The 21,899-nt window shown below is 51.0% G+C and overlaps 1 protein-coding gene across 1 annotated transcript in view; it reads right to left on the bottom strand.

Annotated features, from left to right (window-relative positions):
- The window catches only part of ADAMTS14 (ADAM metallopeptidase with thrombospondin type 1 motif 14), a 31,508-nt gene that overhangs the window by 8,303 nt on the left and 1,306 nt on the right, over positions 1-21,899 (bottom strand). The window contains exons 3-11 of the mRNA XM_066554252.1: positions 15,540-15,696; positions 14,671-14,867; positions 7,167-7,250; positions 4,685-4,841; positions 1,712-1,817; positions 1,470-1,613; positions 747-879; positions 512-625; positions 193-341 (exon numbers count right to left, since the gene is read on the bottom strand). Of these exons, the coding sequence (XP_066410349.1) occupies positions 193-341; positions 512-625; positions 747-879; positions 1,470-1,613; positions 1,712-1,817; positions 4,685-4,841; positions 7,167-7,250; positions 14,671-14,867; positions 15,540-15,696 (1,241 nt within the window). The remainder of the gene's footprint in view (positions 1-192; positions 342-511; positions 626-746; positions 880-1,469; positions 1,614-1,711; positions 1,818-4,684; positions 4,842-7,166; positions 7,251-14,670; positions 14,868-15,539; positions 15,697-21,899) is intronic.

Below are 21,899 nucleotides of genomic sequence, written 5' to 3'. Positions count from 1 at the left end.
TAAATTAGCCTTCTGAGAACACAGAGTCAGATTCATCATTCCTCCCTTCATCAGGGCATCCCGCAAATACAATAGCACAGCCCCCGCAGGAACAGATATCCCCATCCCTGCCAACAAGGGGAAGAGCCAGGAACCCCTGGCTCATGGCCACTTCCAGCTGGGAAAAGGGAGGGAGGCAGAGCCCAGACATACGGCGGGTTGTCGCAGCTCCGGCTGCGGGACCGCACGCCTCCCCCGCAGGTCCTGGAGCACGAGCCGAACTTGGACCAGGAGCTCCAGCTGCCATCCTGGCTGTAAGGCTGCTCCGACGTCTTCCAGATGCAGTGGCCCTTGAAGCACCACTGGAAGGGAGGAGAAGGAATGAGTTCCAGGCCTCTTCCAAAGTGCTCAGCACCAGTGGAGAGCCCTCCTGCACCCACAGCACTACAGAAAGGGTACAGCACGGGAGAAAGGCGCTCTTCATCGTGCCCTCAGACACATCCCTCCCACAGGAAGCAGGACCAGCCCCTACCTTGCCAGGAGAGCACTCAGTGCCATCCAAGGGCGGCCCCTTCTTGGTCTTGCAGAAGTAGGGGTTGTCCGGGTGGCTGCACCACAGCTGCTTGCAGGGGTCGAAGGTGCGGAACTGGGGAGCACAGAGGAGCTGGGCTGGGACAGCAGCGGTGAGTGCCAGCAGGCTGGTGGCAGCCAGGCTGGCTGGGGACCCCGGGGAGGGGGGACAGTGTGGCCATGCAGCCCCTACTCACCGCCGTGCAGGTCTTGTAGCCCACGCCAAAGTCGAAGCGGCACTGCTCGTCCATGGAATAATTAATTCCTGGCAGCTCCGGTAGCATGGGCCACTGGTGCTCAAAGGGGTCATCCAGGAGGCAGTCGTAGGAGCTGCAGAGTCAGACAGAGGATTTCCTTCCATCACCCCATCCCTCAGCTCCCTCACTCCACTCCTGGAGTGCTGTACTCCAGGCTACTCTCCAAATTCAGCAACTGAGAAATTTGAATTATCATGTAATCCCAGCCTGGCTTGGGTTGGAATGGTCCTTAAGGGCCATAGAGTTCCACACCCCTGCCATGGGCAGGGACACCTTCCATTAGACCAGGCTGCCCCAAGCCCCAGTGTCCAGCCTGGCCTTGGACACCTCCAGGGATCCAGGAGCAGCCACAGCTTCTCTGGGCAACCTGTGCCAGGGCCTCACCTCCCTCACAGGAAAGAACTTTTTCCTAATATCCCATCTAACACTACTCTCTGTCAGTGGGAAGCCATTCCCCCTTGGCCAAAGTCCCTCTCTGGATCCTTTAGGCACTGCAAGAGGCTCCAAGGCCTCCCTGCAGCCTTCTGTCTTCCAGGCCGAACAACCCCAGCTCTTCCAACCTGTCTCCAGAGGCCCTCCAGCCCTGGGAGCACCTGTGGGTACCAAAAGCCAGCACTGGGGGTCTGAGGGGAGGCCATGCCTTCCCAGCTGGAAGGGGCGTACTGGATGTAGCGGTTGAGCTCCTGCTTGCTGCAGCGGGACCAGTGGTAGCGGTGGAAGGCGGCCTGCACCAGCGGCGCCATGATGCTCCCCATGCTGGTCTCGTCGGCGCAGCGGTTGCCCTGCCCGTCGTGCTCCATGCCCAACCTGGAGGGAAGATCCCAAGGGATTCACAGCTGCAGCAGCACCTTTTTAAAGGGAGGGGCACCACCACAGCCAGCTCTCTCTTTGCCCCCAGGACTTACACGTGCCCGGTCTCGTGGGCCACCACGAAGGCCGAGGAGAAGCCGTCCTCGTGGTTGAGGGTGCAGCTGCGGAGAGGGTGGCACATCCCTGTCACCGGAGCGTAGCCTGGGGCAAAGACAGGAGGGGAGGACAGAGGAGGAGAGGAGAGAGAAAACCTTTGAGAGAGGAGGGGAAAAAATGAAAAATTAAGAAAAAAAAAGAAACCCACAAATGCATAACCTGGCTTCACTGCAACAGAAGAGAAAACAGAGGGGAAGACGCTGGAGAGGAGGGGTCACTGCCCAGGTCACTTGGGTGGCAGCCCAAGGACTGGCTCAGCAGTGTGTGCCAAAAGCCAGCAGAGGTTGCTGTGGGGCTTGCTGGCACCCCTGTGCCCTTGTGCCAACACACCTGGGCAGGCAGGAGGGCAGGAACAGAACCCACAACACCATGCCAGCGTGGGTGGCCATGGCCTCCCCGCCCAGGAATGGCCTCCCCCGCATTCTTCTTCATTTAAAACAAATAAAGAAGGAAAATAAGAGAGGAGAAAAGGCATGAGGCTCTCCTCAGAGCCCTGCCAAAACCACAGCCCTGCTCCCCACGGGGCGTACCCGCACATGCACCCACCCCAGCCCCAGGACACAGTCCTCGATCAAGTGCAGTGCAGTGAGGCAGCTGTGGGCAGAGGAATCTTCCCCCACCCAGGCAGCAACACATCACCTCCATTTTGGTCACTTTTCCTTTTTTTATCACCTTATTTCTGTCCAATTTAATTAACTTGTTGCCACACTCCAGAATTTACTCCCCAAAGTTTTTTTATGTGTGTTGGTTTTTTTTGAGGCTGACCCTTTTTGGCATCAAGGGAGTTAGTGAAGGAAGGACTTAAAGGTCAGAGAGGCAAAAGCAGGGCAGGACCATGCTGGATAACTGTGCCCTGGGGACTGGGATGCTGGAAGGGGAGAGCTCAGTCAGCCAGGAGTGGACAGCAGCAGGAGAGGGGTGCTGATGAGCTGAGGGAGATGCACATCCCTACACCCACCCTGGCCAAACCACGGGGTCCACAGAGCCCCCCCATCCTTGTGGGATACTTGATCCATACCAAGTCACTCCCATAATGGGGTTTAACCGCAGAATAATAAATCAAGCCCTGGATAAATCATTTGAAAATATTTTTTTTTACCCCCATGAAACTTTCCACAAGAAAGAATAAAGTTGTGGGAAGCTTTCTCTACAAGGGGAAGGCAAATTTATTTTGCCTAGGATGAAAATTGGATAAATTCCCAACCAAAGAAGCTGTGGATTGGAGATGGGACAAAGGAATATGAAGAGGTGGCTGCTCACAAAGGCAGGTTTTTGTAAGGGAGACTCCAGTAAGAATTGGAAGGAGTACAAAGGGTTCTCCACAGGAGAATGATGGTGAGAAGCAACTACCTGGAAAATATTTAATTTTGAGCACAAGCATCCTTCAGCCCAGGCCAGAAAACCCTCTGTGTCACCCACTGCAGAGGGACAAGACCTTTACAGCAGCAATTAAAATTTACAGCCCATCCATCCACTGCTTTTCTCTTCAAAGGGCATATTTGGGATAATTTGGTGCTACACTCTGGTCCTTCATTCCACGCATCCCTGAGCTTAACAGAGTGTTGGGGGTCCACAAGGACTTTGTTTTGGGGAAAAGAGGCAAGAGCAAGCACGGTGTTACTATTCCAGCAGCCCAATCAGAGGGAAATTCCCAGTGGATGAGAAGCTCCTTGTGCCATGCAGCACAGCCAGGCAAGGACACAGGGATTCTGCAGAAAGTCCTGGAGATGTGTGACAAGCAGAGAGCCAGATCCACAGGGAAAAGGGGAAGGAGCTGCTGGAAGGAGCACCCCTAGAGCAGGGCTACTCCATGGATCTCACGACTCCTTCCCACCAAGGAGCAGCCTAGGGAGTCTCCCACTTCTGCCAAAAAAGGTCCTCTCACCAATGCCTTTGGACACAGTCACTTTGCCAGGAAGGGTCTAGAAAAACGCAACAAAAGCTGGTATTGCACCCATGGGCCTCTGGACAAGGAGACCAGGGCAAGCCACCAGCCTGGCACAACCCAAGGTCTGCTACTTGGTGGCCACAGGACCACTGGCACGCTCAGGAGGGTTTCCAGCTGGGTATCTCCTGAGGTTCATCTCCTGCTGAGGGGGATCCTTCTCAGGGAGGTCGTCCAAGTTAGGACAGGTTTCCTTCTCCACCTTTCCTTCCTCCTGTGCACACCAGGAGAACCTGTGCTACAAATCAGGGTGACAATACCCACCCCATCCACGGCATCAAATGGAGCCTCCTGACGGGATTCCAGACCTGGCCACCAGCGTGGAAAGGAGGAGATGGGAATTTGGAAGCAGCAGGCTCAGAAGTGGGAAAAGTCACCTCTCTCCTGGTAACACCAAAGCACCTGTTTTCCTAGTGGAGCCATGAAACATCAGAAGGTTTTCCTGAAAATTTTTATTAGCAAGGCCTCCAACTTCTCAGACCACACCAGCACAATCTCTGCACCAAGAAGGTGAGAGATTCCTGCAGCAGAACTTCCTCTTTGGCCCAGGGTTTATTGAATGCTCCCATGTCCAAGAAATAAATCCATATAAAAAAAGGTTTTAAAGGTCCTCCAGAGGACAGAATAAACGGATTGTCCCCATGGGGCTTCCTGCAGCATTTCATCGTTTTTTATGTTATTTTTATATTTTTAAGGCATTTTGGGCCAAGGGGAGGACTGGTAAATGAAATCAAAGAGCAGGAGAACAAATAAATAAAGACATTTTATCCATTCAGGCTGATGCTCTGGATTAATTCTTTGTCTCTCTCTTCTTCATCAAGTGAAGGAAAAAAAAAAACCCGATTTTTATAACCTTTTTCTGGACCTCACTGGCCAAGAAACTGTGCTTGCAAGAAAATCCTCTCACCCCTCGCTGGCTTTTCCCCCCGGGCAGACTGCACATACCTGATCGAGACAAATACAGTACCTTGCATACCTGCGGGCCCAAAATCTTGCCTGGTGAGGAAGACGGCGTGGTCGTGGTGCTCGGCGTGCGCGGGGTCGGGGCGCTGCTGCGAGTGCGCCCAGCGGCACACCTGCTCCAGGCTGCGCGAGGGATTGCCCCGCTCGATCAGGCTCACCGACTGCAGGGACAACAGCGGGAAACCCACTGCTGGGCAGGGCAGGGCAGGGCAGGGCAGGAACGGCTGCTGCCCTTCCCCTGCAAGCCGAGGAGGTGTCGTCCCAAGTGGGGTGGTTTGGGGAAGAAGACAGGAAACACAAGCATTTCCTTCACTCTCCCAAATCTTCACGCGTTTTCCTTCACCCCCAGCAGCTGTCAGGAGCACCGTGAGAGGTCCAGATGAACTGCGCCTCAGATCTCCCCGACGCAACAGGCAGATCCTCAACTGGACTGGACCAAAGGACTTCATCTCTACGTTTGGTAGCTATATCCCCCTCTTTCTCTCTCTCTCTATTTTTTTTTCTCTCTCTTTATCTTTTTCTCTCCCTGAATCCCTCTATTGCATTTTGCTGTGGTCATTCAATAAAGGTGCATTTGTTTTGATTATTACTGCAATCCCCTGTGCTGTGTCAGTTTTTTGCACCCTGAGATAAAATCCACAAACCATCACGAAACCCGTTCATAAGGACAGATTGTGACATGCTCCAAACTCATTACCCAGAGAGAGGGTAGGGGTATCTCCCTCTCCTTCTCTCTCCTTCTCCTCCCTCTCCCTGTCCTGGATCGCCAAGCAAATTGTATTCTCTTTGCCATCTGTATGGCAGCTGTCTTCTGTTCAGTGGGCAGCTTTTCCTTATCTCTTTCACAACCACTCCTCCCTCCAGAGAGACATCTACTGGTAACAGACTATTGAATGTCACTGCATGGATGATAAGAACTACAGCATCCCATTGGGAGATGTGAGCCCAGAGGGAGGAGCCAAGCATTCCTACCCGGATATAATCTGGAGATTCTGGAACACCAGCACAGCTTCTCCACTGGATTTCCCAGAGGAACAGCTGCTCTCTTCCACTGCATCTTCAGAGGAAGAGACTGCACCTTTCTACAGGATCCCTGCTCCAGCAGAGCCAGCCCTGACACTGCAGGAGGGCTGAGCCATAATTCCAATAGGACTTCACCAACACCCTGACCCACAGGGTGTCAGGTCGTGTTCTGACTCTGCCAGTGTTGTTTTGGTTTACTGCAATGTTTATTTTATCCTTTTATTTTCTTCTCTATTAAAGAACTGTTATTCCTGCTCCCATATCTTTGCCTGAGAGCCCCTTAATTTCAAATTTATAGCAATTTGGAGGGGGGGGGGGTTACATTCTCCATTTCAGGGGAGGCTCCTGCCTTCCTTAGCAGACCTGTCCTTCCAAACTAAGACAAAGCTGCAGGAGGGCTCACTCGGGAAGCATCAGATCCAAACAGTGAGCTGAGATCTCTCCTGGATTCAAACACCCATTCCTTATTTTCTACATCATCCCCTGAACCTGAGGAGTGACGTAGCTGGACAAAGCAGCTGCCTCCAGAACCGGCTTTGGGGAGGATAAATCATCCCTAACAGAGCCTGGCAGCTCCTACCCCACTGTATCACCACAGCTCCAAATCCCTTCCTCTCCTCAGCTCAACCTCCAGCCCAGAGCACAAACGTCACTGGGACGAAGCCAAATGGATTGTTGGTTTTCTCAGCTAGAGATGATGTTCCTGGTCCCATGGAAGCCTCCAAAAACGGGCCAGCCTCCATCCTTATCCCTGCTCCTCAGAACCATCCCTGGATCTCCAGGATGTATTTGGGTTTCTGCCAGCCAAGCATATTTCTACAATAAGGAAGTTTTTTCCAAGACCTAACCGGTCTTATTTGCAGATCACACACAGAGACATCACTGTGTTGATTCATTAACACCCTTGCTAGAACACTTCCTGTGGGACAGGGGCTTGCTCCAGAAAAGTACAGAAAATCACATTGTTTTAAAGAAAAATCTGGCTGCTGTGCTCGAACAAGCCTTAAAAAATAAGTGCAGCCTGAGAAACCACACGAAAACTTCTCAGGAAACCTTCCCACGCTTCTCCTGGCCATGCCCAAGCCACACGAGAGCTACAGGACAGCCAGGGAGATGAGTCAAGGAGATCCCAACCTCAGCTTCTCCTCACTAACGTCCAGCTCCTCTCAATATGGGAAGCCACCTCTACCCCATCACCTACAGAGCTCTGAGGAAGCCTCTGTGGTTTTCCCCACATGCCAGAGCAAGCAGGTACCAGCAGATCACAGCCACCCACCTCCCTGAGGGGGCTATCCAGGCCCTCAGCCCCCAAAATCCAGGCTAAGGAAGGTTCAAATTCACCCCTGCCCAGCACAGTTGTCACCTGGCCTCCGACAACTGCCACGTTTTCCCAAGGCTGGGCTTACCTAAGTGCTAAATAAACATCAGAGCACGTGCTGCTCTAATCCGCGCGCCGGATTTACCTGGCGATATCCCACCATGATCATCCTGACCAGCACGATGTTGATGTGCACACCCAGCGACTCGTCGTGGTAAATCTCATCCACCTGAGGAAGGGAGTGTGAGAAATAGCTGCTCACTTTCCATAGTTTAGGAAGGTTTATTAAACCTTACCAAAAATACAGCAGAAGAGTGAATAAAGAAAAAAGGTTACGGCGCTGGGAGCAAAAGGTTTTCCCTGCCATGTGCTCAGCCACCTCACAATGGAGGTTTTACCCTTTTTAACCCTTTAACCCCTCCCAAAGTTCTGTCCATCTTCACTGTCCAGTAGAGATCTCTTCCTCAAATCCTGACTGGAGGTCAGATGTTCCACAGTGTCAATCCAGCCCTCCCAGATGTCCCAACTCCTGTTGTCCCTTGATAACCATGCGAGGGGGTACAGCATAACTATAAATCTATAAAGTTTTCTTAACTTATATACATGATATTTGTCCATTAATTGTGAGAGTCAATCATGGCATTACTCATCTATCACAAGAGGGAAATCCAACAGGGAAGAAATTAAGGCCATCCCAGCTCTCAAGCCCCTCCTGTCCTCCACGCTCCCACGTTCCACACCCTTCCAGGCTTTCCAAGACCAGGTGCAAAGATGTCATCCCCCTCCTCCCACTGTGGGGAGGGGTTTTTTTCCCATTTTCCCACGTGTAACAAGCACAAAGCCAAAAAGCCAAGCTGGATAAGCCAGAGTTTCCCCAGGAATGGCTCAGATGGTCAATGACATCACCCATTTCCATCAAGGGCTTTGTTTCCTCTACCACATTTCTCAATGAACCTTTGGAACACGAATCCCTCAGAGGGATGGAAATGCTCCAGACTCCAGCACCCAAAGGAAAAATGGCCTTTTTATACAATCCTTTGCCTGTACCCAAAGCCAGGGCTTTCCTCAATTGAGTCAAACCTGACCTATGGCTCCAGAAATCCCAGGAAAAGGCAACACAATGGAGAGAACAGGGAGGGCTCATGACTCAATGAGATTTTTACCATCCTCAGCTATTAAAAATGACCTTGCAAAGGAAATAACCAGCTACAACCTCTTCCTTCTGCGTTTCCAGGATGAATAAACAAATTCTACTCCCAAATGCTACCAAGAGAGTAGGAGACACCCAGATGGGAAATGTCCCTGAGAGCTGAGCCCAGTGAATGGAGAGAGGCACGGAGTGGGCAGCCACAGACCCACGTGAGACCCTGCACGTCCTGCAAAGCACGTGGGAAAACACAGCCCAGGGAAGAAAAACACCCTGTTTTTTGAGAATGGGGCTTTCTTTTTCCCAAAAGGCCTCTCAAATGAACAGTTCCACAAATTGGGTTTCACTGCAGGAGTCAAGGAGACTGAATCAAGACAATTTTTAATATTGACTAGAACACATGTTTTAATTAAAATATACTTTTTTGGCTTTGCCCAAGGGTGGACTAATTTGCCTCAGCTCTGTCATAGCCTTCCAGACTAGATGAAGGTTATAAAGTCAGATTTATGGATCTTTTCTATTTTTTCCTCCATTCCCCCATTTCCATTTGGGGTTTTGCAATTTTACATCAAGGATTGGGTGACAACTATCCTTTTACTGCTGCTGAAATCCATGTCAGCCACTCCCCAGTGTTTTACAAGCCCCCCATTTTCCAGCCTGGGATTCCATTTGAAATACCCACTCAGGCCATTTTTAAACCCAAAAACCCAGTGTTAACCTTTTCCCCATGACAACCAATACTCCCATGGGGTGCCTCTGAGCCATGCAGAGAGGTAATCCAGATCCTGAGCCTTGAATGCAGCAAAATCGATTATAAAAAATTAAAATTAATCAATGAACTGCCAGTCCATGCCCATTAATGCATCCCTTTGGATGCAGAAGCTGCAAGAGCCGCGGGGTATTTTATCCATCAGTGTGGAAAGATAATGCTGGTCAATGACCCTCAGCTCATCCCTGCTTTCTGTGGGTGGAATGCTCCTTCAGCCTCCCCCTTTTGTAAGAATAATGAGGATATGATGGATTTTTCCTGATGCCAACCCTATTTTTTGGGATGTGCACGGAAGGGTGGAAGGTCACGCAGTGTTGCAGCTGCAAACATTGCTCAGGCCTGCAGACACACTGAGGTGTGAAGGATCCAGCCCAGCAAGGAGCTGCAGCTCCCCAGGGATGTCTGGCTGGGTTTTAGCATGTAGGAGGCTTTGGCATCCTGGAAAAATCCCACATCCTAAGTTTGATCCCTTACAAAAATATTGGTAATGTGGCAGGGTGGGAAAGCAGGGAGAGAGGGAGAAATTAAAGCCACGCCTGAAGAGATGCAGAGCTGGAGCTGGGGGGTGGTGTGGGGAACAGGACAGGAAACACAACCATTTCCTTCACTCTCCCAAATCTTCACACATTCTCTTCACCCCCAGCAGCTGTCAGGAGCTGGAGCTCCAAACTGATAGAGGGGAGGGTTAGATGGGATATTGGGAAGGAACTGAGGGAAGTGAGGCCCTGGCACAGGCTGCCCAGAGAAGCTGTGGCTGCCCCATCCCTGGCAGTGTTCCAGGTCAGGCTTGATTGGGCTTGGACCAGCCTGGGATGGTGGAAGGTGTCCCTGCTCATGGCAGGGGATAGGAATGGAATGAGCTTTCATCTCCCTTCCAAACTATTCCATGATTTAAGGATTCTATGGCTGTCCACCAGCGCTCTGCTGCTTGCTGCCTGCTCCTGAGGACCCCTCAATCCATCAGGATGAGCCACATTCCTGCCTTAGGGACCTCTGTACCAGCCACAACCTGACCTTGATGGGACTGGGAGCATCACATGGAGCAGCACAGACCTCTCCCTTCCCAGTTGCACAGGACATTTTGGCAGGATGCTCAGTAGATCCTGCTGTATTATTCCAAGATGGGATTTAATTCCACAAATCTTCCTTATAAAGCAGTACTAAATCCCCCTCTCCTCCAGCTCACAGGGGCCTGGTTCTCCCTCAGTATGGTACTTCATTTCAGCCCCCCCTGGTGCTGCATTTCAGCCTCTGAAATGAAGAGTTAACCTAAAGCCCAGCCCCTGTTTAGTCCAGGGTTTAGGCAGGGATCTGCACCTAACAGATACCAGCTCAGCAGTGACCTTCAGGGTTAATTCAGAAAGCAGATGTGGAACCAGACTGCCCAAGGCTACAGACTTCCCTTCACAGCCAGATATAAATAATTGATTGAGGGGGGGGGAAAGAATCATATCAAAAGGGCTTGGTGCTGGCTGCTGCCAGGGCTGCGACCCACAGGCCCCAAATTTTGGGGCAGGGGGGGAAACATCAGCAGGGCCAGCTTCCCCCAAGTGCTCCAGGGCCTGTGGAAGAAGTGAGGATGGAGCTGGAGGGGACAAGCATCACCTTGGAAATGGGAATTCACCTGGAGAGCAGTTTGCAGGCTTGGCACAACTCCCCCTGCCCTCTGCAGATGCCATTAAGCAAGTCAGTGTCTTCAGAGAAACCCCTTCCCCCAAAAATAGCTGTTCAGCAAAGGGCTCCAGTAAAAAAATACCAATTTTTATAACCCACATCCCTGAAGCCATGGAATAAAGATCTCCTTACCCCTCTCATCCATGCTCAGCCTGTTTCACACCATCACCTGGCAAGAAATGCTCTCCTCTTTCAATTAAAATGGAATTTTCCCACCTATGAACAGCCCAGCCCTTAAGGCTTGCTGTGAGTTAAGGGCAAACCAGCAGGAACAACCACCCCATAGGACTGCCCCCAAGCCCTGCAACACCAAGGAGGCAGAGGCACTGCCTTTACAGTGACAGGAACGCTACAACCTGAGAGCAGGGCAGGCTGCCTCCCCAAATCCCTGCAAACCCTGGCCAGCCCCGAGCCTGCAGCCCCAGACGCGAGATCCCGACAGCAAAACCGCACTGGCAACGAGGTCTAGACCTCGCTGTTCTTCAGGGAAGGAAAACAAAGGGAGAGACACGAGAAGAATTTGCCAAACCAGCAGAACAGCTGACATTTCAAAACGCCGGGATCGCTTACTCGGAACAGCCAAGTCATCTTTAAACTCCTTTCTTTTATTCCCTCGCTTGGTTTTTATTCTGGTGGATTCACCCTGAGCCTCTCTGCTGGGGCTGGGGGGGTTAGGAAGGGAGGGGAAAGTCCCCCTTACCACATTTTTGGGCTTGCATAATGCATGATGTGACCTCTCTGAGGGCTGACCCACATTATCTGTGGGGAGGAAGAGAGGAAGGGGAGAGTTGTTCTGCCAGGGCAAGAGTAGATTTGATCAGAGCTCTCTACAGAACAAGGCATGTTGTCCCAAAAAAATAGCAACAACCATGTAAGCCTATACAGAGGGTATGGAAAAGTACATGGACACTTGAGAGACATCAGAGGTTTTTTGTTATTATCAGTTACCATGGAAGTGTCTCATAAACCCCTCACCTAAGGAAAAAAACATACACAGGTTAAAATTAAAGCTGGAGGTTTAATTTTTGTTCCCAAACCACCTCTTCTGTGGGGTCTCAGTAGCACTCTTTGTTGCTCTGCCCTTGGGAACAATAATTTCAGCTGGAGCCAGGCAAGTCCCAGCCTGGAGAGGGGCTCTGACTCATGGGGTTTCCCTAGTAACCCGAAACAATGGGAAAACACCAAGAACCTTTGCATCCTTAACCAAATCATGGGCAATATCAGACAAAAGCCCAGGAACCCAGTTGAGGCCAGGGCTAGGTTTAACACAGCCACAGCTTGGCTTCTCCCCTCCAAGTGGAGCCACCCCAGACCTGAAAGGATCAGGGATGTGCAGTGGGAAGTCTGGAGGAGAAAACCAAGCCCAACTCCCTGAAGGCAAGAGACTGGAAAGCAGAACTGAGCACTGAATAGTTCCTCTCCTCTTCCTTTTCCAAGGTGCAGGATCCCCTCCTGGTTCCCAGCCCTTGATCTCAGCAGCCACCCCGGCTGGGGGATCCCAATTTTCCTTCTGTAATATCACAACCCCTGCCACAGGCAGCAAGCAAGAGAGGGGAATGGCTTTCCAGAGGCACCACATCACCAAACATTCATCCCAAGAGTCCAACAGACCAGGTTTGGTTAGGTGGACACAGAAAAGTTCAGCTCGGAGCAGAGATAAGCTCAGCAACTGATGGCAGAGGGGGAGCTGTGCCTTTCCCACTCACTCCAACCTGACCCCAAATTCCTGGGCAGCATCTGAGCCAAGAAGGGAAGGGCAGGCTGGGAATGCAGGCTGGGAGCTAGCAGGGAAGGCAGGCTGCCTGCAGCGAAGCTCTTAGGTGCACAAAAGGAGCAGTCATCCTCATGTCAGCCTCCCGGGATGGACACAGCACCCTTCACTGAAAAGCATCCACATTGCTGGCAATGAAATAAGGGCTGTGCGGTTTGTTTCTTTTCATAAAAAACCTCCTCCGTGACAAATCATTTATCACCAAGCTTCAGCCGACACAGAGCTCCCAATAAAGGGTTTTGTGTCCTGGGAAGAGCCCCGGGACCCTACCTACAGCAGCGCTGGGAAGGGATGCACGTCCCACTGCTCCCTCAGCCCTCAGTGGAGACCTCAGGAAAAGCCAGCAGAGTTTATCATTACATCCAAACTTGTTGCCCCCTTTCCTTGGGCTATATCTTGATAGGAGAGCTCCTAGACAGGAAAACTTTCCCAGCTGGCTCCCTGACGTACTCCAGCCCAGCTCGTTAAGTCCTTTCCTCGTTAGAGGGCTGGCCAAGCCTCTCATCCTTCTTCCCTTTGCCTCCAACTAATGGGATTAATGTTCAGCTGTGTGGTCCCAGCAGGCTCCTCCTCTCTCCCTCCCTCTGCCACCCAGGCCAGAAAGCAGGACTCTCTTTTTTCTGCTGAATCGGGTGTTTTAAGGCAATCTGAGCCGGTAAGGAAACGAGGCGGCGCCAAGGGAAGAGGAGGCGGACGGAGGTCACGGCAAAGCTGGAAAGAAAACGCACTAAAAACCAGAAAGAAAGAAGGGGAAAGGGGTGGGGGGGAGAATATATAGAAGGAAATAATACTTGGGGGGAAGTATTTGTTGCCTGTATTATCCTGGGGCTTTCCCCCCCTCAATAAAGTCTCCAGCGCCGCCTTTAATTGAATAGGCAGCGGGTCCTCCCTTCTCCCAGCGCAGCATCCCGCGCATTCACTCCCTGAAAAGTCCTGCCCGCGGGGTAGGAACCATGAAATGCGCCTGAAAACCGACCTTTTGATTAGAGCTGACAATCCCCGGGCGCTCAAACTGGCCATCCCGACCCCCCTTCCCCCCCTGGGATCGGAAAGGAAAAATGACATAATCTCCGACCCCCGTAACGTGGGAAGAGCCGGAGGGCAGAGCAGGGAACCCGGTGGCTTCCCCCTGGCCCGAGGATTTAATGTTCAGAAAGTGAATTTAAGTGATGCTGAGAGCTTCGGGCAACTGGCATCGGGATAATGTGCCAGAGAATAAAACATTGTGATAAAGGTGTTTGCTTCTGCAACACTTTCCCTATTCAGGACCAGCCACTTCACTCATCCTTCACCTCATCACCCTCTAATCACACAAATCCTTCCCCCACCCATGCTGATAATTTCTCCCTTCATTGCCGGCCATGTGGCAGAAATAATGTCCAAAGCAACAACCAAGCACCCAAAAGCATCTTTATAACTTGGCCATTCCAGAGCTGGTTGAGCCTTTTGAGTATTTTCCACCACTATGTTAAAGAACACTTAAAGAAAAGTAAATAAATAGAGGTGATAATAAAGCATGGAAAACAAAACAAAACTGGGAGAGAGAAAGATCCTTGAGAATAGACCTTCTTTGCAGACATTCAGGTGCTGGAGGAGCAAACCTCCCTCAAGATGACTGGATAAATAAATATTGATCCTTCCACATCTCTCAGGACTTGGATGTTTTTGTCTTAGAAAGGAATGAAAAGGGGTGTAAGGAACCACCACAGGCTGCCCTGTGCCTCGGAGTGAGAAAGGGTGCAGGAACTGTAAAGCTGCTCTAAACTCCTTTTCAAACATATCCTGAATGGTTACCCAGGTGCACAGGTTTCCAAAAAGCTCCTGAAAACATATCAAAATATTTCCTCTACCAACAAATAGTATTCAGAATAAATCATGAACATCATCACTGCAAAACAAATTACAGATATGGTCATTTCTAACTAAGTAAGCCATGACTATTCTCTTTTCTAGCATTTCCTGAGACTTCAGTGATGAGGAGGAAATGTTCTCAGCCAGGATAAACTTTTGGACTCGGGTGACAGACAGTGACAGCACCAACACACCAAACCCTGCCATTGGCGAGGGGAAGGTGATGGAGATGAACATCAAAGGGCTCTGCTTTCCATCCCTCCAATTCCCACAGCTATTAAACACCAGAGCCAGCGGTGTGAAGACACAGCCCTTCCTGCAGCACTGCTCCCCCTCCCAAACCCATTTCTTTTCCCAGGATAACAGATTCGCAGCACCAGAAGAGTACTAAAACCCAGGGAAGGGTGGGATCCACATCCCCCAGAGCCGAGCCTTACTATGTTCATGAGGGTGAGGACATAGTTCTGGACGTGCTCCTTGCCGTGGAAGCGCACCACGGAGTCATCCACGGCCAGCAGCACCTCGATGTTGTAGTCGTCCTTCCTGGCGTGGCGCCGCTTGCGCTCCGCGTCCCCCAGCCGCTCCGCCATCAGCTCCAGGGAATTCGGGAGCTCACCCACCTGCACCCCGGGCCCTGGGCAGGAAAAGAGCGAGCATTTGAGGTGACCTGACACCATGGTGATGCTCCATAGAAGCAGGAATTCAGTAGGGAAAGCAGATATGAGATTTAACTCTAACGGGATGTTGAGGTCCAGCTGGTTGCTGGTCCAGCTCGCCCAAGTGGCAGGCGAGGTCTGAATGGCTCTGAATTGTGAAGACCAGCACCAAAAGACATGTTAATGATTGGACTCGAGAATCTTAAAGGTTTTTTCCATACTAAATGATTCTATCAACTGTGAAAAAGTCAAATCGAGGCCACATTTTGTAGAATCATCACAGAATGGTTTGGGTTGGAAGGGACCTTAGAGCTCACCCAGTTCCATGGGCAGGGACACCTTCCACTATCCCAGGCTGCTCCAAGCCCCATCCAGCCTGGCCTTGGACACTTCCAGGGATCCGGGGGCAGCCACAGCTTCTCTGGACAACAACTTCCACTACCTCAATACTCTCACAACACAGGTGATCAAAGCAAGGCTGCGGCACCTCCAGCCCAGCATTCCCTTTCCTTCTTCTTGACTTTAGCAGTTAAACTGAGCCTAAAGCCACAGGGTGAGATATACAAGGGCTCGTGGAAGGAGAAATCCTCTCCCCAGGTGAAATATTTATTACCAATTGCTGGGATAGACTGTATCCCAGCAGCCCCTACCTTCGGGGTGGAGGTCGTGGGGCGGCTCGGCGCCGTCCTGCCGGATGGCCGAGCGCCGATAGACCACGTGGGCCCTGCCGTGCTCCTCTGTGTCCTGCTGGCCCCTCTCCAGGGGCTCGATGAAAAACTCGTTGCTGTCTGTCCGAATCAGGCCAGCCTGGACTCCACAAAGAAACAAGGAAAAGAGGGGAAAAACGGTGTGGGTTTATGTAAGTGATGGGGGACATACACACTCAGTGCGCTCGTTAAAGATTAATGCACAGCACACACAAAGGGGAAAGGCATCCCAAATAATCTTGTTTTGATCCTACTCCATGACACCAGGATGGTTCTAATACCATGTTCATCTATGACAACCCTTAATTTCTTCTGTAGATGGGGAAAAAAAAAAGTAAGGAAAAACCAAGCAACAAAAAAAACCCAACCTGGCTGCAATTCAATTTCTGTCCTTATATGGCTACAAAAGTCTGTTCTGCCTCATCTATGAGTTGTGCTCAACCCTGAACTCAGGGATACAAGGCTGAAGGGGCTCCCAAGACACTCCTGAGCCTCCCTGAACCCTCCCCATTCCATTCTTGCGGTGCCTTTAGGATATCTGCCATTTCACTGACATGACGAGCTGCAACAAGAAGAAGGAAAGAGAAACCATTCTCTCTGCCCCACGAAGTACTTGGGAATTAACAGAGGGGAATCCCGTTGGGGCAGAAGCTGGAAAGCATTACAACTCCACCTCCCAAACACAAGGATGATGAATGACAGGGCAAACATCGCTGGTAATGTTGTCCTGGCTACCGACCTGCTCCTAATTAACACCAAGCTCCCATCAAATCCCCCTTACATCAGCCTGAGCGCTCACACCCCGCAGCGCCGGCCGGCTCAGACCTCGGGCAAGGAAAAGGATCACCAGGATTTGGCTTCTCTCCCACGGGCAGCCCCCCCAGCTCGGCATTTTTCCCAGCTCCCTCCATGGCGCGCGCGCACGTTCCTTCCTCCGGCGCTGCCCGCTGCTGAAGGGCTGCCTGGAAAGCACCAGCAGAACATTTGGATCTGTTCTTGGAGCAAAGCCTCCAGCAGCGTGGACCTACTGGAGTGAGTCCTCATAAGGATGTTGGGGTGTTGGAATGGTCCTCATGAAATCAAATCAAATAAAAGTAAAATATATACAGAGATGTATTTTGGACAGAGGCTGGGGCTCTTCCAAACCCGCCTGGTTCTTTGGGTCCCCTTCATGTTCACATCCCATTGGATTCATCAGGCCATGGCCAATCTGGCTCTGTTGGATTCCACCAAACTTCCTGCTCCACTTGGGTTTCATTAACTCCTTAACTCCACTGCAAAGTGGGGTTTTGGCTGGTTTTGTTTTACCTCCTTCCTGAGGAATCCAAGTCCTTGCCTGACACATGTATCTCAGGGTCTTCCCACAGGAGACAAACCAGGGCAGCCAGGGATTGTGCCCCCCACCCTCAGCCAAGGAGATGAAGAACACAGCCAGGTTTAACGAGGGGCACCAGGCAGGGTGGTGGTGATGAGGCAGAGAACAAGGCAGGGAGTTAAACCACCAGTCAGGTTCAGTGACAGCTGGGCGAGGCCATGATGATGGGGCAGAGCACAGAAACATGGAATCCCTTAGGTTGGAAAAGCTCTCCAAGATTATCAAATTCAACCATTGACCCAGCACTGCCAAGGCCACCACTAAACCACATCCCCAAGTGCCACATTTATACATCTTTTCAATCCCTCCAGGAATAGGGAACACAAGCCTGTGCCCAGGTCTCACAACCCCTTCCATGAAGAAATTCTCCTCATTTCCAGCTCCAAAACATTGCCCTTCATTATGCAATAAGAGAGGAGCAGAAGCAGCCCCTGGCCCAGGAGGAGCTCTTCTGGGACACCACTACCCCTCCCAGCCCTGCCACGGGGCGTTTCACTCGGGGCCAGGCACCCCAAAGCCGGTTTATGGGTTTAGGGCCAAAGCCGGGACTTGCTGAGTCAGGCAGCTGGAGGAAAGCTGTGCTGGATTAAAACCTGAAAGAGCCTGGTCCCAAGCCACAGCCCACTTGGGTTTGAGCTGCTCTACAGCTCGTGACTAATTATATCTGGCTCAAGGAATAAAGCAGCCCAGACTTTCTCCCATAGGTGGGATGCAGCACGCTGCTGACTCTGGGGATGACCGAGGGCGAAGGGGATAATGCTGGGATTTTGTGTCCATCTGATCAGAGCAGCCCAAGAAATGAAACAGAAGCTGCAGTGGTCACCCTGACATTCACAAAAATAAATTAAAAAACCAAAACAAGCCAAAAAACACCATTGCAAGAGGCATGCACCAACCTGCCTGCTCACAAAGAGGAGCAGCTCAGGTTGTATTTCAGCATTTTGGGAGGGTTGTAACAGTAGAGAGGCAGCAGAAAAGGTCAGATGCCACCCAAAAAGTCCCACTCAGCTTCTCTTGGGCTTTTTCCAAGAGTTCAATCCCATCCTCAGTGATCAATTAGCCATATGCTTCCTACCCTTGATTTTAATTTGGTTTAATAATACCAAATAAAAGTAAATCTACTGGCGGGACTATTACCACTGCTTTTCCTAACATGAGATGCTGTCTGCAGCTCTCAGTGAAGGTACTTCCCAACTAGAAAATGGCCCTTTAAAGACAATTCCACTGGAAAGAGGGAACAAAATACACCAAACTCACTCCTGCCAGCTCACAGAGGGTGAAGTGTCCTCTCCAGCTCTCCTGTGCCTCCCCAGGCTATGGGAGAGATGAACTCCTGCCTCACTAAGGGGGACCTCCCGGACCCTGAGTAAGAAACTCCTCCTCCACTGTTGGGTAAAAAGCTCCAACTCCCACAGGAATTCGGGAAATTCTGACACTTTACCCAGCTGAGATGTGGAAAAATTAATAAAGCTGCTGCACTCGACCAGGGAAGCTATCAGCAGGGGGAAATCCAGCTGCATGTACAGTATGTATTTTTCCTCTAAGATTCACACATAATTTGGACAAAAAGTCCTAGAAAACCAGGCAGTGTGAACACAGACACCACAGATAACAGCGCTCCCCTTCCATCCAGAGGGCATCAGGCATGGTCCAGAGGTGCTCCATCACTATTTTCATGCCTCTCTGCAGCACAGGCTTTGCAGCCCATCAAACACAACACTTTGCTTTCCTTGACTCCTTTTCCCTGCTCTTTGTGCCAAGGTGAGAGGTTTTTGGGGTGGCTACAGACCAGGCTTTGCCAGCTGACCTGAGCTCAAATGTAGCTCCTGGTGGAGTGAGAACATGAAGACACGCTGGGCACTAATTAATTAACTGGGTTTTCAGCCCAAACAGGGCCTGGTTTGCATCTCACTGCCAGAACCTGGGATTATCACCTGGGAGAAAAGCCCTCATATCCATATAACACCCACACCAGCTGAGGCCAGTGGGATCTATGTGACCAAAGGGACATCTCGCACCCTTTTCCTCCCCAAAATTAACCCTACAGCTCAGGAACTGCAAGGAAAATCCTGGAAGACCAAGCCACCCTTTTTTCAGTGGGGCATCATTTTGAGGGGCTGTTTCTCCCTCTGTTCCCCATTAATTACTGTTTCTGAGGGCTTTTGTGTCCTGCTTATCTGCTGCCACCCATCTGAAGCAAGCCAGGGCCACGGGGATGGAAAACGCTGGCTCTACAGTTTGCAGCACTACGGCAAAATCACCCCAGGGCAAAGCCAGGCACACAAATATGGTGTCTGTGGGTGATAATCCTTCACCCATCCCTGCAAACCAGCAAAGCAGGAAGGAAGCAAGGTCGACCACACGCTGCTGAAGCCGACAGGGAATAATCTGGGATGCCTCCACTGCAGCGAGACGTGTCCGCCGGCGGAGATTCCTGCCTAACGCTACTTTACCAGTCAGGAATTTGGTGGCTTAGATCAGCTTTGAAATTACATTATGGGCCACAGCACCTTCCCACCCTGGTACGAGACACCCCTGCAGAATATGCAAGGCCAGCTTCTCACGCGTGGGTGCCTGCAGGGAACGACAGCCATGGAAAGGTGCCACGGCTTTGGCATCTGGGAAAAGCATCGGCTCGCTTACACGGCTAAATATGGATTTAGGAAAGACTTTGGGTGGACTCTCTTTTTCAAGAGTTGGGTTCAGGTTTTGGGGTTTTTTTCTTCCTCTCCTGCACTCCCCTCCCCTGTTATTTATAATCTCAGTCTCCGTTTACACACGGCCTAATCTCTCTGTGTACACAGCCCTCATCCGCAGCATCCCGGAGCGCTTCCTCTGCCCAGGAAGCGGCAGCCAAGCGCGGCCCCGCGCCTCCCACGCGCGCTATCCCGGGATGCAAAAGCCACAGCCCCCTTCCAAAGGTCATGGACAACTCCCAGCAAAAGTCCACAGCAATTCCAGGGTCCCTGCTCATGGAAGAGTTTCCTCCAGCTCATCAGCAACATTCCTGACCACGTGCATTCCTCCCAGGTGCTCTGCTGCTTCTCAGGTCATCAACATCATCCTCCCATCCCATCCACACCTAGAACCAGGATTCAGTTCCAGTTCTTGCTGTTTCCTAAATCAAGCTCTTTTCACTGGTTTTAGGGAATCCTCTTGATCTCCCCACTCCTCCAAAGCTGAGATCCTGAGCAGACTGAAGATGTCAGACTCACTTAAGACAGAGGGCCATACAGCCAGAAAACCCATGGAAAAGAGAAACCAACTGTGATGTTGGATGTATCACAAGGGAGCTGAGCATCTGCTTGTCCCCTCAGCCTCGTGTCCTTCACCAGACCAGCTCTGGAAATTCCTGGTGGAAGCCAGGATATGGATTTGTTGGCCACCCAGCAATAAATTTATTGTGGGAAATAGAAAAAAAAATCCTTATCATGGGGGAAAAGCCATTTCTTCCTTTATACGGGCTTAAAAGGGTGGGCTTATCCATGGGTGGCAGGATATGGCTGCATAAATCCACATGGAAAAGCATCCTGTGGTACAAGCTACACCCTAACCCAGCTGGAACGAGGGCAAAAAGAATGACAACCAACAAGGGGTGCAAGGGGCTGCAAGGGGAAAACGTGGGGGTAAAGCCTAGGAAAGCCTGGAAAAGTTAAATTAAAGCCTGCTTGGGATTGACACCAACAATAGAGCGGGCTCTGGGGAAGAAAACTCCCAGAGCTGTGCCACAGCAGGACACAGATCAGCTGCCAATGGCCTCCAGCATCCTTTGGCTCGTGATGCCAAAGGGAATGAGATCTGCCAGGGAACCTGCACGCTCCAAAGCCTGCTCTCTGCTCCAGACTCGGCACTGGCTCTGTAGGAAATGCCTTTAAAGCTGCCAAGCCTGCCCACACTGGCCAGCCCCAGCACGATCCGTGTCCCAGAGAAATGTCTGCAAGTCCACAGCCTCAGCCCATTCCCAAAAGGACGCTTCAAAAGGTGTGGATTACATGCTAAAAAAAATTTAATTCCTGTACGTAGGCGAAATACGTATTTCTAGCTGTGCTGCTCTATCATTTCCGCTTGTACAGTAGCATCAGGCACTGTATAAAAAGAAAGGAATGCCAAATTGTTTGTGCTGGTGGCCAAAATTGGCTTAAGGAGCTCTCAGAATAAAGCAACTAAAAAAGAAATATATAAAAAAAGGGTTTTTTTTTTTTAAAAAAGGCACAAAATAAGGCACTTCTTCCAACCCAGCAGTAAGTTTAAGTGGCACCAGGAGAAAACAGCAAACTCTGGCACCTAAAACAAGATTTAATTTGGCTCAAAGGAAATCTGAAGGGCAACAGGCCAAGGGTATTAAAAAATAAGCGCTTCCCCAAGCGTATCAAAGGTAGGGAACCCACAGGCAGAGCAGATGCTGGGGATAATGAGGTAACAGAGCCATTTAAAGGAATTAAAGCGCTGTGGCAGCAAGTTACTGATGCTGAACTGTGCTCAGAAAGCCAAGAGCCTCCGAGCCCCTGAGTGATTAGGGAGAAAAAAAAAGAAAAAGACATCCTTCTGCAAAAAGATGCTTGGTGGGAGCCAGACTGCAGCCAGCAGTGATTTCAGGAGGTGCTCTAGCTCACACAGCATCATTTAAGAGGCGGGAAACACAGCGGAAAAGTTCCTGGAGCAGTCCCAAGGTAAAACACGGGTGGGCAAGGATGGAACAGCATCACCATGAGTGTGGGTCCCTGTCCCAGAGGCTGGGCACAGCCCATGGAGGCAACAGCATCTGGGCAGGAGGCACTTCAGGCACAGGGCTGGCAAGTTTTCCAAGCCTTTTAAATAAATACTGGTGCACGGACCACCCTGATGGAGCAGGCAGGTAACACCCAGGGGAAAGGGGACCTGCTGCTGTCAAGGCCTAAGGGGCAACATATGGCACAGACATCTAAAGC

This window comes from Molothrus aeneus, chromosome 8, assembly GCF_037042795.1.
Source record: "Molothrus aeneus isolate 106 chromosome 8, BPBGC_Maene_1.0, whole genome shotgun sequence".
Classification (NCBI taxonomy): domain Eukaryota; kingdom Metazoa; phylum Chordata; class Aves; order Passeriformes; family Icteridae; genus Molothrus; species Molothrus aeneus.
Note: the sequence above shows the minus strand (reverse complement) of the source record. Positions and strands in the feature narration are given on the sequence as shown.